General features: G+C 35.0%; 1 protein-coding gene across 5 annotated transcripts in view; it reads right to left on the reverse strand.

Moving 5' to 3' along the window:
• Positions 1-12,049, reverse strand: part of LOC135687316 (DNA-dependent protein kinase catalytic subunit) — a 97,943-nt gene that overhangs the window by 53,830 nt on the left and 32,064 nt on the right. For 4 of the 5 annotated variants that reach the window (XM_065203845.2, XM_065203847.2, XM_065203844.2 and 1 more), the window contains 18 exons: positions 11,538-11,622; positions 10,694-10,862; positions 10,247-10,296; positions 8,857-8,964; positions 8,299-8,421; positions 7,746-7,849; positions 7,428-7,511; positions 6,864-6,939; positions 6,575-6,649; positions 5,861-5,980; positions 5,202-5,364; positions 4,346-4,452; positions 3,861-4,053; positions 3,313-3,371; positions 2,722-2,805; positions 1,568-1,636; positions 1,240-1,350; positions 733-831 (listed from right to left, as the gene is read on the reverse strand). In XM_065203845.2, the coding sequence (XP_065059917.2) occupies positions 733-831; positions 1,240-1,350; positions 1,568-1,636; positions 2,722-2,805; positions 3,313-3,371; positions 3,861-4,053; positions 4,346-4,452; positions 5,202-5,364; positions 5,861-5,980; positions 6,575-6,649; positions 6,864-6,939; positions 7,428-7,511; positions 7,746-7,849; positions 8,299-8,421; positions 8,857-8,964; positions 10,247-10,296; positions 10,694-10,862; positions 11,538-11,622 (1,879 nt within the window). Of the gene's footprint in view, positions 1-732; positions 832-1,239; positions 1,351-1,567; positions 1,637-2,721; positions 2,806-3,312; positions 3,372-3,860; positions 4,054-4,345; positions 4,453-5,201; positions 5,365-5,860; positions 5,981-6,574; positions 6,650-6,863; positions 6,940-7,427; positions 7,512-7,745; positions 7,850-8,298; positions 8,438-8,856; positions 8,965-10,246; positions 10,297-10,693; positions 10,863-11,537; positions 11,623-12,049 lie in introns of those variants that run through there. The other variant, XM_065203849.2, reaches the window with a different exon arrangement.

The following is a 12,049-nucleotide window of genomic DNA, read 5'->3' on the forward strand; positions in this document are numbered from 1 at the left end:
AATCATTTTTTCTCCATCCAATATCCGGAGGCTAAAAACTGTCTTGCTTCGCGTTATTCGTAGATTTTACACTAATAGCAATATTTCTTGTATCAAAACCACTTTACCGTTAATACTCCAAAACGTTACAAATATCAAGAAAAAAATCTCAGAGTTTTCATTGTACCTTTGCAACAAATATACCTGTAACATTGGATTTGCGTTTGTCTTATGCGGTGGTAATTTAATTAGTTGGTTATAACTAGCTCTGGTGTAGCAAAAAATTCAACCAACTTTAAAACAAGAAAAAAGGAAGATAAAGCCACCCTCACATCGATGTGAGATGTGATATTGCAATAATTTTCTTTTAAAATAGGCCCCTACTAATTAAAAGTTCTACGATCATTTGATCAAATCTTAGAAAGGTTCGACGAATACCACTTCTGGAATAATCGAGCTTAATCTAGAAACGGTTTGTCTGAAGACTCGAATGGGTTATCGTGTTCTTCGAGATCCAGAGACTTATTCTCCGAGATTTTCCTTGGTCCAGTTGGTGAAAATAAAAATCCACAGTTCTTTTGATTTTCCACAGAAATGATATTTCCAGAGATAAATACCTAGCGAAAGCTTTCTCTACATTCATATTTCTCTAAAAAATCTTTTCTGTTTTTAAGAAAAGTATTACTTAGAAAACCTCCCTCTTAAATAAAGGTTGGTTTTTCAAATATTGCAATTAGAAATTGTTCGACTTACTTTGATCTTCGTATGTTTAATTGACCATTCCAAGAATTCTCTGATGCATTTGGCTGAAAAATCTCGTAATGCGCTGTTATCTTGGCTAACAAGTCCATTCTGAAATTTCAGCAGAGTGTACTTTAGAACGTCGCAAAAGTTCATTACAAATAAACAAAGAGCAAGCTATACACACAAGCACACACAAAACCCCATTTAAAAGAGACCAAATCGCATATTCAAACATTAGAAATTACTTATTTTGGTTTAAAATTGACAAAACGTTACTTTTATTCCTAGGTTTGGTATTTTGAGCCTAAAATTGATGAGCAACCACCTTATATCTAAAGAAACATTCAAATTGTGTTCAACTCTGAAGTACTACATTTTGCATGATAACGATCTACCAAAACAAAGTTTTAAAATACAAGATTCAAAATATTGAAAATCACGTAAAAAATAGATTAAAAATAAAGAGTCAAAATAATAATAAAACTAAAAATGCAGTAATATTTGGAGAAATTCTACCATTATTGTGTCAAGCAGAATTACTGTGTCCTGACTCTCTGTTTTCGAAGGGCTGCTTGTAAACCAGTGGATCATTTGAAAAACCAATGGCCTAAAGAGTTGTTCAGCAACCTTCAAGAAAATTTATAAGAAGCTCAGGAAATGTAGAGGCAAAGCAGGTAGATTTTTTAGCGATTTTTTTTAATTGATTGGAGAATAAACAAAAAATGGCTAACAGATTGTTGCATGTACTATGTTGTGTAAATTGTAAGATTAAGAAATAGACCTTGACACGTGCGTCAAGACGACGAGGCGGCCTTAACCTTTTTAACATATTATGTTCTGGTACCTGTTCAATGTCACAGCCAAGTTTAAGCAGAGCAGGAAAGAGGTGCTTGTAAATCCCTTCCATCCCTTCCTACAAAGCGAAAAAGCAACGGCTCAGCTATTCTCAGCTTTAATAATACATACAGTACTGTCCCGATAACTCGAACCTCCGAAGGAAGCGATGAGAATGGTTTGAATTGATGAATTTCCGAGTAACTGGGGGCTCGAACGTATATGGGGAAACTTCAGAGGAATGCGAAAGCAGTTCGATTTAGCGAATGTTCGAATAATCGGGAGTTAAAGTTATCGGGACTATTCTGTTTTGTTGCAAACAATGTAGAATCAAAACTTCGTTACCAAGTTCTAAATTTATATTTTGCTCTTTATTAAAAGTTATTTTGAATGGCTGCTTAAAGACTGAGATAATTTAAAAAAAAATTAGCTCAACTCTGGCACAAAAGAAATTTAAATAAACGTAGGGCCGTTTAATATGCTATGTGTCTGAGAAGCTTATTTTACGAAGATAAAATTGAACCATGATACCATAGCTGCCGAGGGACCATAGCTGGCGAGATACCGAACAGTCAAAATAACATGAATAATGAGGGACTATCAAGAAATGAAGAATCATCTCAAATAATCAAATGGTTCTGTGTAGTATCTGTTTCTTATGTTTGTAACGTTATCTAGGCGAAATCGAATACGAAACCCAAGGGAAATCCAAACCAACATATCAGGGCTGACAAACGTATAAATGATCGAGGATGGAGAATATTGACTCCTCAGTGATCCCAAAAGTTAGTCATGTCTTTATTTCAAAATCAGCCATACTAACTTGGTGATAAAACAGGAAAATATAGACTTTCATCAAATTTTTAAGCAGACTTTCATCAAATTTTTAAGCAGACTTTGCGCTTTTTAACTTGATTAACGGGGTCACACCAAAGAAAAAATTTCCTCCACAAATAATGGATAACTATTTTATAGATTACACGCACAAGATCTCAAGAATTCTATAAAGTTGAAGAGGCTCTTTGTGATGACAGCTGTTTTCAGCACTTGATCATGACTTGCTCAGAATAAAAATATACAATAACATATTAACAGTGACAAACTGCGTGGAAACCACACTTTTTGCATCTCTACAGAACAATTCAAATATTTTAATTTCGTTGCCTTTCTGGACATCTGGTTTGCTTGCTGTGTACTTTTGCCAAGTATAAAGAGAGTCAATGCATGTAAGAGCTCACAAGCAACCACCTGTGAATTGAAGGAGGTGCTTCAGATAATTATCAAATATTGCGCGATACACTTCAATCTATGTACACGCCCCTTCACAAAAATCTGCTTCAAAATACATCCAAAATTAAAAAGATCATTAACTAAACATTAAAGCTGTTAAGAAAAATCCACAAGTTACAAAACATGGACAACCACGCGGAACGAGCATATGCGTAACGCACGTGACTCGCCTAAAAAACCTCCAAGGCTGGTGATGTTAAACATCTTTTTCTTCAACAGAACAGAACGTAAATTTGAGTCACTAGTAACTTTCGAACGGCAGTCAGCACAGCTATCTAAACCCCATTATCACAAAGTTGTAGTTTATTACTATCACAGAAATACATGCCAATCCTGCATAAAGGTTCTGTTGCATTCTAACATCATTTTTAGCTAATAAAACGAAATAAAACTACTCTCCATCTTTAAGAAGACATTTATGCAAATCATAGATACTTTATCAATAATATTTTTGAAACATATTACCTTTGTTTGTCTATCACTGGAAACGGTAGCGAGCTCGATCACTCGTGGCAAAAATGTATCTAGAAATGAAGAACACAAGTTTAGCACAACTACCTTAAAAATGCACTTTCAACACAGACACGCATCATCACAACATTTTTTTCTTTCGACTAGGTTCCCATCAAAGTCACGAAAGTCTTTATTTCGCTCCCAATTTATAAACGAGAATCTCAGCATAATATCCAAGTAAATAACTTCCAAGACTCTCATTCATTCATACTAATCTAATTCTAATTATGTGCATATAAAATTCATCTAGACCTATGACAGGTAAATTCCAATTCAATCAACATGGTATCATTTCAACTTACATTAACGTCAGTATCCTATACTCAAGTTACTAAAAACACTTCAAAAATAGGGCCTGGGCCAGACTTTACTCAAAAATAAGGGAATGTGTTCTTAATATAAGCCTAACATTACTGATAATTCTTCAGTAAATTGCATCTGAAAATGAATAGGTGAAGCCAAAAGAGGCTATAGAAAACGGCGTTGATCGAAGTTCTTACCAAGGTAGATGGTAGGCTTCATGTCCCAAAATGGCAAACCAAAAGAAAGGTGAGTATCTGTATCCCAGGCAATCGCGCGAGATAGATCAGCGATTCGCCCCTCTTTGATAATATCAATATTCATGCTTCCGCCTAGATTTCCAAGAAATTGCACAACACGTGATCTAAACTGACTAATTGGGGACTCTGAAATCTAAAAGGAAAAGAAAATTCTTAAGATGAACAGAAGCGGCTTCGCTTTTCAACATACTACATTTTTTGCATTTCCCGAATCGAATGATTTTTCCATTGCTTTTTCTCGATCCAAATTCCAAATCACATTTTTTGGATAAAACAAGAACTGTAATATTGACGGAAACCCTGTTCCTGTCTTTTGCTAGCACCTCTTTTCATCATCTTTGAATCCCAGAAGAAAAACTCTACCCAGACTGCAATTGCACGAACATCCTACACCTAATTTCTGACGCTCCCACAGTGATACGTACCTTGTCAGCATCTCTCAGTGCTCTAAGGAGCTTAATTGGAACTCTGTTTCGCCTAGAATTTGTTGACCGATTAAAGACTATTACGTCGTCTTTGTCTTCCACATTCCCTAGAATGCAAAGGCCTATAGCTAAAGCAGAGAAACTTGCACCGTACAGCATTCATTTGTTAGTATAGATTCTATTGACTGTGGTATTCAGAAGAACCCTTAACGAGTACTGCGTGTTGGAGAGTGTTGGAAAGTCATAAGGGGCACTAGTAACGACGATGCGCAAGCTTGTTCAAATCTGGTAGCTTCAAGTATTGTGATAGTTTTAAATAAATGCTAACATGACTGACAAATCGTTTGACCATTTACAAGCTGTCGTCAATGAATATTGAGATAGGTTTTGGTAGAGGGAAGCTGATCTAAACACTAGCAGCACAAACCTAAAAGATTATCAAATAATTTTTAGATGTAGTCATATTCTTACTGGTCAAAATAAGATAAGGCAAAAAGTGGACATTTAAGACTTTATTGTAGAGAAAGGAGAAAATGGGATACAAAAACACTTTTCACCGCACAGAAATCGTTAAAATAATGTGAAAAAGAATTTCCCAATTTGCATTTCGTACCAAAAACAAGCGATTATGAGCGAAAGACTAAACGCCGCTTCTTTACAACAGCATCAAGCTTATGCTTCAATTGAATGCTAGAATATTGCGTTGGTCAGCTTCTGATGGCCTATTTTTAGCGCTTATTTCTAAGCCTAATTTTCAAATAGTCAATGTGTCAATGTCAATACAAAGTCGATCTGAAATAGTGAAAATCGTTTAGCAATCAAATTAAAATTACTAAAAGTCGATGTAATATTAAACCTGACTTATCAGAAGAGATCTGCAAATATCCATCAAAGTATGGCAAAACGTCTGTCAATAACTTTCTTGTTTTCCATGATTGCAAATTTCCTTGCCAGAACTCTAGAGCATTTAAAGCAGTGACAGCAAGTGGATGATGGCTAAGGCCAAGTTTTAACGCAAGCTGAAACAAAACTCATTTATCAATGCCTCATATTCAAACAGAGGTATAATACCATGTTTGACCATTTATCTACTGATTAGAAGAGGTTTAAATAAGGAAAAACATAAGGGAGCAAACGATGGCATATATTCTATGACTTCCTACATGAACTATGATACATGTTATTAGATAAGAATTTATGCTTTTGCTGCAAAGAACAGAAAGGTTCTAAGTTGCTACTCCGAGTTTCGTGCTTAATGTGATCACCAGACAAATGTACAGCTCTGACTATGCGGAATCGATTACTATATGACAGATAGGTAAACAGTTAATTTCATTAAGATAATAATATACAAAAATTGCTGGAAGATTGAAATTTCAGCGTAAAAACTGCCAAGGAAACATGTAAAAAAATTGCCAAGGGGAGAGGTAGGATGCCCCCTAAAAAACAAGTTACGAGGAAATGGTAGCGAAAATCCATTTCTCTTTGAAGCTGATTAAAATGAGTAATACCTACCTGTAAAGGCTTTGCAAAACTCTCGACGTTCGTCTCAACAATTTCTATAGGCAAACTGAGAACAAACTGAAGACAGGATGAAAGCAGGTCATCTGTGAATTGGGAAACGCGGCTCAATACCTGAAATGCAAAAAGCACCGAAAAAATGATTGATAACTTAATAATCAAGACAAAATCACATTTTTGATTTGCTAACTGCTTTGTTCATTCCAAACAGTGTTTTGCTTAAACGAACAATTACAAAACTGCTGATTTCAAAGGATTGCCTAAGGATTGCCTAAGAATTGCCCAAGAATTGCCTAAGAATTTTATAAGGATCGCTTGAGAATTGCTTGAGGATAGTCTAAGGAGTGTCTCTGGCAACCTATCGTTTTACTTACAAAGAGAAACGCTATATTCTGCGACAACTTCGTTATGAAAAGGAAATGTTTTATGGACATCTAAAACTACCAAAGGGTTGTCCTAATTAAATTCTTCGAAATCAGTAAGACGTTGGTATCTATTTACAAATACAGTTCTCACATCCCTTTAAATAACTTTAGAAAAGAACGAGTACTTTAGTCAACCCAGATGCTTGGAAATCAACAAGCTACCGAAATTCAGTTGAACATATAATGCCAAAATATTTTTGCTATGCTATGAACGGCTTTCAAAATTAAAATCAATAAATTAATTGAAATTAATTGTTAAGTTTACAAAATCGCACTGGCATACGTTTTTGACGAACTTTCCAAGGAGTAAAAATGTCGTTCTCTTTTCAGTCAAATCATCTGGATCCACAGTCATACCCTAAATTAAAAACAGCACAGAAGTTAAATAATTTTTCGATTAAAATGTTTATCTTGAATGTTAACTCGTGTAATGATAAAAGATTCAGCTTTGCATTCAGGAAAATGAAAAATGAAAGGAATATGATACGGAAAAAGCTCCAAACAACATGGCGCCACATCACTTTGGAAGGAACGCATGATTTAAGAAGTTAACAGCAGGATTATTAACTTGCCTGAAAGAAACTGAGATCGGAACATATTTTACCGGCAATCTCCAGGAGCTTATAAAAACCACTGACAAGGGGATATCTGAAAAAAATTTCACGACACTGCAAGAAAATTGCTTTAACTCAATACCGAAATGCGCAGTGAAGCCTGTGAACAGTATCCAAAATATAAAACATTTGAAAAAAGACACAAAATCTCTATCAAAATCGCATTATGATTTTTTTTCAAGCAAATCTAGGCAATGCCTAGAGGTTTTGAAAGATCCGTTGAGGACAGAAAATTGTACAAACAGATTGGTAAATTAATATAGGTAAATGCGAGATTGCTTTAAAGCTGCATGAATTAGTTTAGGGCTTAAAAACTTTACAAGTAGAAAACACAAAGGTTCAAAATTGATGTATTTCGAGCACCATCAAAGTGTATTTGAAAATGTTTTGAAGATTTTGAACTGCCCAAGCAATGAAAATTCATGGAAATCGCTGAAAATTAAGAGTATAAACACAAAAGTGAAATTTACAAAGCGCATAGAAATATTGTTGAGATGATAATGAATAAGCAAAAATTTATACCTAGCTGATAGAGTGATAAATTCTTTTACATAAATAGGAATCCATCTTGAAAACGAACTGGTATCTGATCGAAACAAAATAACTCTAAAAAAGAACAGATAATTATAACTTCAAACGTATGCTTTGGAAATCTAGTGCTTCTTAGAAAACAAAAAATGTTACCTAGGGCGGCGGAAGATAAGGAAAGAACTTTAAATGGAAAGAAATGTAACTTATTCTATACAGAAGAAATTTGAAAGAAGGTATGAGGTGTATGACGAAATCAACAAATACTGCTTTGGTACATAAATTTTTAACATTTTAATCCAAGGCTCAAACCTGCAAAATTCCTCTAGATTGATGAAAATCTGGAAATCCTTCGGAACGTTTGCAACAAGACCAGTCATCGGGTCTGAACTTGGTTGAAGAGTCTGGTCTTCAATCTAAGTAGAGGTGCAATGACTGATGAAGTACTTCAAGGAAATCAGAATAATATCTTTGCATATTGAATGAAGTGATTGTCGTAGATGACAAATGGGTACCAAAAGTGAAAACAAACCCCACTATGTTCATAGGCATTACTCCTAACTACGTCACGGGAAATCGAAAGGGATGAAGATTGAAAAACTAGAGCATTGTCTAAAGTTGTATCCTTTTTTGTTGACGGTGTTTAAGCATTTCCGCATTAACTGGACGTAGAAATATCAATAATCTTTCGAGAGCAGCACAGTGTCTATGAAATTCATCAAGCCTTTACATCTATAAGACGTCAAGGCTTTATCGCCAGTATTATGAGACGGCTTCCTTGCTTTTTTCAAAATATATATTTAGCTTTAAGTTTAGCATTTCAACACTGTCTTTATACATAAGATATGACAAAATTGACTCTTACCCCAGAACCAGTCTTCTGTGTGCTTAGATTCAGTTTCTTAGCAATTAACAGAACTGATTGCATTAATTCATCGTAAACATTTTCTTTCAAAGCTTTTGATTTTGTGCAGTCCTCAAGCAAACTCTAGAAAGCAGTTCTTCTATATAAAGGATTAATTCTTCTAAAATAACATGGATGCAAAGTAACATAAAGTTATTGATGAAAAAAATAGATAATCGGTTGCAAAACAAATGAAATTTAGGAAAAGTAGTTAACACTGCACAGGACGTTTCCACTCTTGGCAAATATGTAAAAGTTTTGTCAAGTATATTTGGAGAGTGACTGCGGCCCAAATATGCATAAAAACACTTTGCATCAAGTTGACAGAAAGAGACAAAAGAGTGAAGACTGCATCATGAAATTGAGGTTCATGAATCTGAAATAAGAGTACCGAAAACGATATACGGTACCAAATACAAAACAGCCTTACTACCATAAAAGGTTTCTGGGTTATTGAAACAGAATCACTGAATTGCTGAAATACATCTTCACAAGACATTTTTTATAGTTGCAACTCACTCTGTAGTTTTTCTCGAATAACAAGGCGACCCATAGGTTGACAAAACTGCGAAAAGACACGTCATCGGAATTTGTGACAGTGGAAACAGCTTCTTCTTGTCCAATACCCTTAGGTGAAAAATTTTGATTCTTAAAGTAATTGGCTTTAAATTTCACAGAATATATTTAGTATAACACATTTTAAGCAAGTGGTCTCAAGCTCAAATTATCTGGGGGCCACTGAAGACTACCTACAGAGAGGCTGGGCCACATCAAAAATGTCACATAAAGGAAGTTTGAAAAATTCAAAAAAACATTGAAGAAAAACTAATCGTTACGGATTTCGGAAGTATGCAATGACATCAGGATGGTGGAGGCATCACTCCGATAGGCGAGCGAAGTCGGCCGAGAAAAGGGGGTTCGGGGGGGGGTACTCCCCAAGACATTTTTGCTACTACAGTTCACATGGCCAAAAACAACATGAAATTATATTCTATTGCCCTTAACTTCCAATGCTTTAACGCAATGTTATCTGGTTTCTTTTAATACTTTCCATGGGAATTTAGTCGTAATCAAATGTTCAAAATGGCAAAATTAAGGGAGTAAGTTTGATACAAATTTTTTCATAAGCATATTTAATTTCTTTTAAAAATATTCAGATCCTGAATAGGTACAAACCACCAGTTACTGGTTAAAATTGATATGCTCGATAAAAACATTCTGTCTTCTGAGAAAAAATCGAGAAAACAATTTTGTCGTCAAATAATGACAAAAGCACTTTTAAGTTTAACCCATTTCCCCCTTGTTCCAACATGACTGTCAGTCGATGACACGTATCAAAAGAGTGAGCGGATTCTAACTATAAACGGGCATAGATTTCTCAATTTTTCTTAATCGGCAAAACTTTCTTTGTCATCAGTGTCTTTATGCATATTTATTTCAATCGGTGTCTACTGTAAACCAGTGTAGGATATGATGATGAAAAATCGACATAATTAACACTAAACTTTGCTGTCAAGTACGGAGCCGCAAAATATCGTCTCACAAGCCTCCGTCAGGCCGCGAGAATGAGACCCCTGTTGTAAGACTTGAAAATAGTCAAATAAAACATTAAGTGCAGAAGACTTGAGCGTCTCACAGAGGTCATTCAGTTATTCCTTGCAGTTTCTTCATAGACAAAATACCTTGGCTGCATCCACTATCCCTTACTATTTGAATCTTGCTTTATTCATCTTTACACGATACATCCCGCATTAGACATAACTGTAGTCCTAGGAACAGTAGGCATTATTTAAAAATACCAATTCTTGAAGCATATGGCATCAACGAATCTAAGTTTGGTAAGGCTACTGACACTTCAACAAAGCTTTAAAAATCGGAATAAAATTGTAATCTCTGGTAGAGCATATACCTCTTCTGTCACAACTGGGTGAGAGCAGGTCCTGATCAAACCCTGATAAACTTCGAGAGAATGAAAGGAGAAAAAATTATTATGACAAATCATAGTTTTTGCTACCTGCATTAGGATACCAGTATAGTGAAGGGTTTTATAATAAAAGCGAGTTAAAAATCAGAATTGACGCCTTTTTGTGTATAAAACAATTTAAAAACAATACGGATTTGGATAACAAAAGAATGGCAAATATTCAAACCGAGAAATTCCAAGGAAAGAAATATTTTAAATAAAAAAATCAAACACAGAAGGGAAGAAATGTCATAATTGAAAGAATATTGAAAGAAATGATCTATCAATTTCCATCAAGTTTTTGCATTTCAGATGACTCCCCGACATATTAAGCCGAGGGTAATATCCCAGTAAAAGTAATAGAATTTAAAAATAGTTTTGTAAAAGTCTCACCAATTTCTGACAAACAGACTTTGAATATGGACGTGTTATTGCTCAGTGCACGTATAAAATGGGTTAAACTTTTCTCGAATACAAACATCCCTCCTTTGCCAAGTTTTGGATAATTTTCAAACAGAATAACCACCATTCTTTCCATCGGGACCAAGTGGACAGCAGAAACCTAAAAAACCGTCAATAGTTCGCTATTGTATATAGTATTATATTATTCTATAATATTATAATACAATATAATATTATAATATAATATTCTAGGCCAGAAGTTCAAGTTGAAAATTTCAGCTGACTATCTTTAAAAAAGATCTCTACAGGTAGAAAAAACTTCCTTTAAAATAATGAATCAATGCAAAGAAAATTGTCGATAGCCTCAATGCAAAAAGATAGGTTTTGCCGACCCTCGTCGCCAGTGGAAGAAATTATTTGAGGCAAGGGGGGAGCTCGGGGGTTCTTGTCAGAAAATTTCTGGACTTCGTCGGATAATTGACATAGGTTTAACGTGCCGAAAGCCCATCCCAGAAGTTGTTTTGTCTGACAATCGGGGGCCTGAGCCGCCCCCAAAAGTAAAAAACCTGAATTTCCACCAGTCTGTCGCGAAATTGAGAGCAACGAAGAGCGTATTTTCAAGCGATGAGGGGCTTTGCTTTTCAAATAGCATAGCTAAAATATGTTTTAACGTAGCTTAGCTTAAAAGCAAATAGCAGAGCTTAAAAGCTATTTTCCCTTGAAATATAGATTACTTTCTCCTATGCCAAAAGATTTTCTCTCTCACTTCTACATCTATATATCCAGGTACACAACAAAAAGAGCATTAAATAAAGAATTTCAGCGAAGAAATCACCTCCTTAATTTGCTCTAAAATCTTGGCCAGAGCCTCTAGAAATGTTGGCAAATACTGTAGGGTTTCGTCGGAAAGATATTCAATGCTGAAATAAATTTGAATGCATGTAGTCGCAAAAATATACAACATTTTGGTGGTTCAAATCTTACTGAAAAGCTTTTAGTCTGAAACTTCTTAAAGAATGAAATTTTAAGAGGTGGTATCTAGAAACATTTTCAATCTACATTTGAATATTAGCACAGCACAGATCCTTTATTCTCCAGCGTAAAGCTTGCGTTTGTGATCTTCGAAATGCCAGATGAAAAAGCTTTCAATATGCTAATGCATTTCCGTGTCACCTTGACACAAACTATAAAAAAATGGTTCGAGCAACAACTTCGTAGTGTACCAACACATCATCACCATATTCCCATTACCATATTCAAAGTATTTCTTTGTTGTAAACACGTGCTTTTAACAAAAGGGTTGTCTTATCATGCAACAAGCACGCAGAACTTCAACATACTGCGTGG

This window comes from Rhopilema esculentum, chromosome 20 (assembly GCF_057945365.1).
Source record: "Rhopilema esculentum isolate cy_ngs chromosome 20, ASM5794536v1, whole genome shotgun sequence".
Taxonomy (NCBI): domain Eukaryota; kingdom Metazoa; phylum Cnidaria; class Scyphozoa; order Rhizostomeae; family Rhizostomatidae; genus Rhopilema; species Rhopilema esculentum.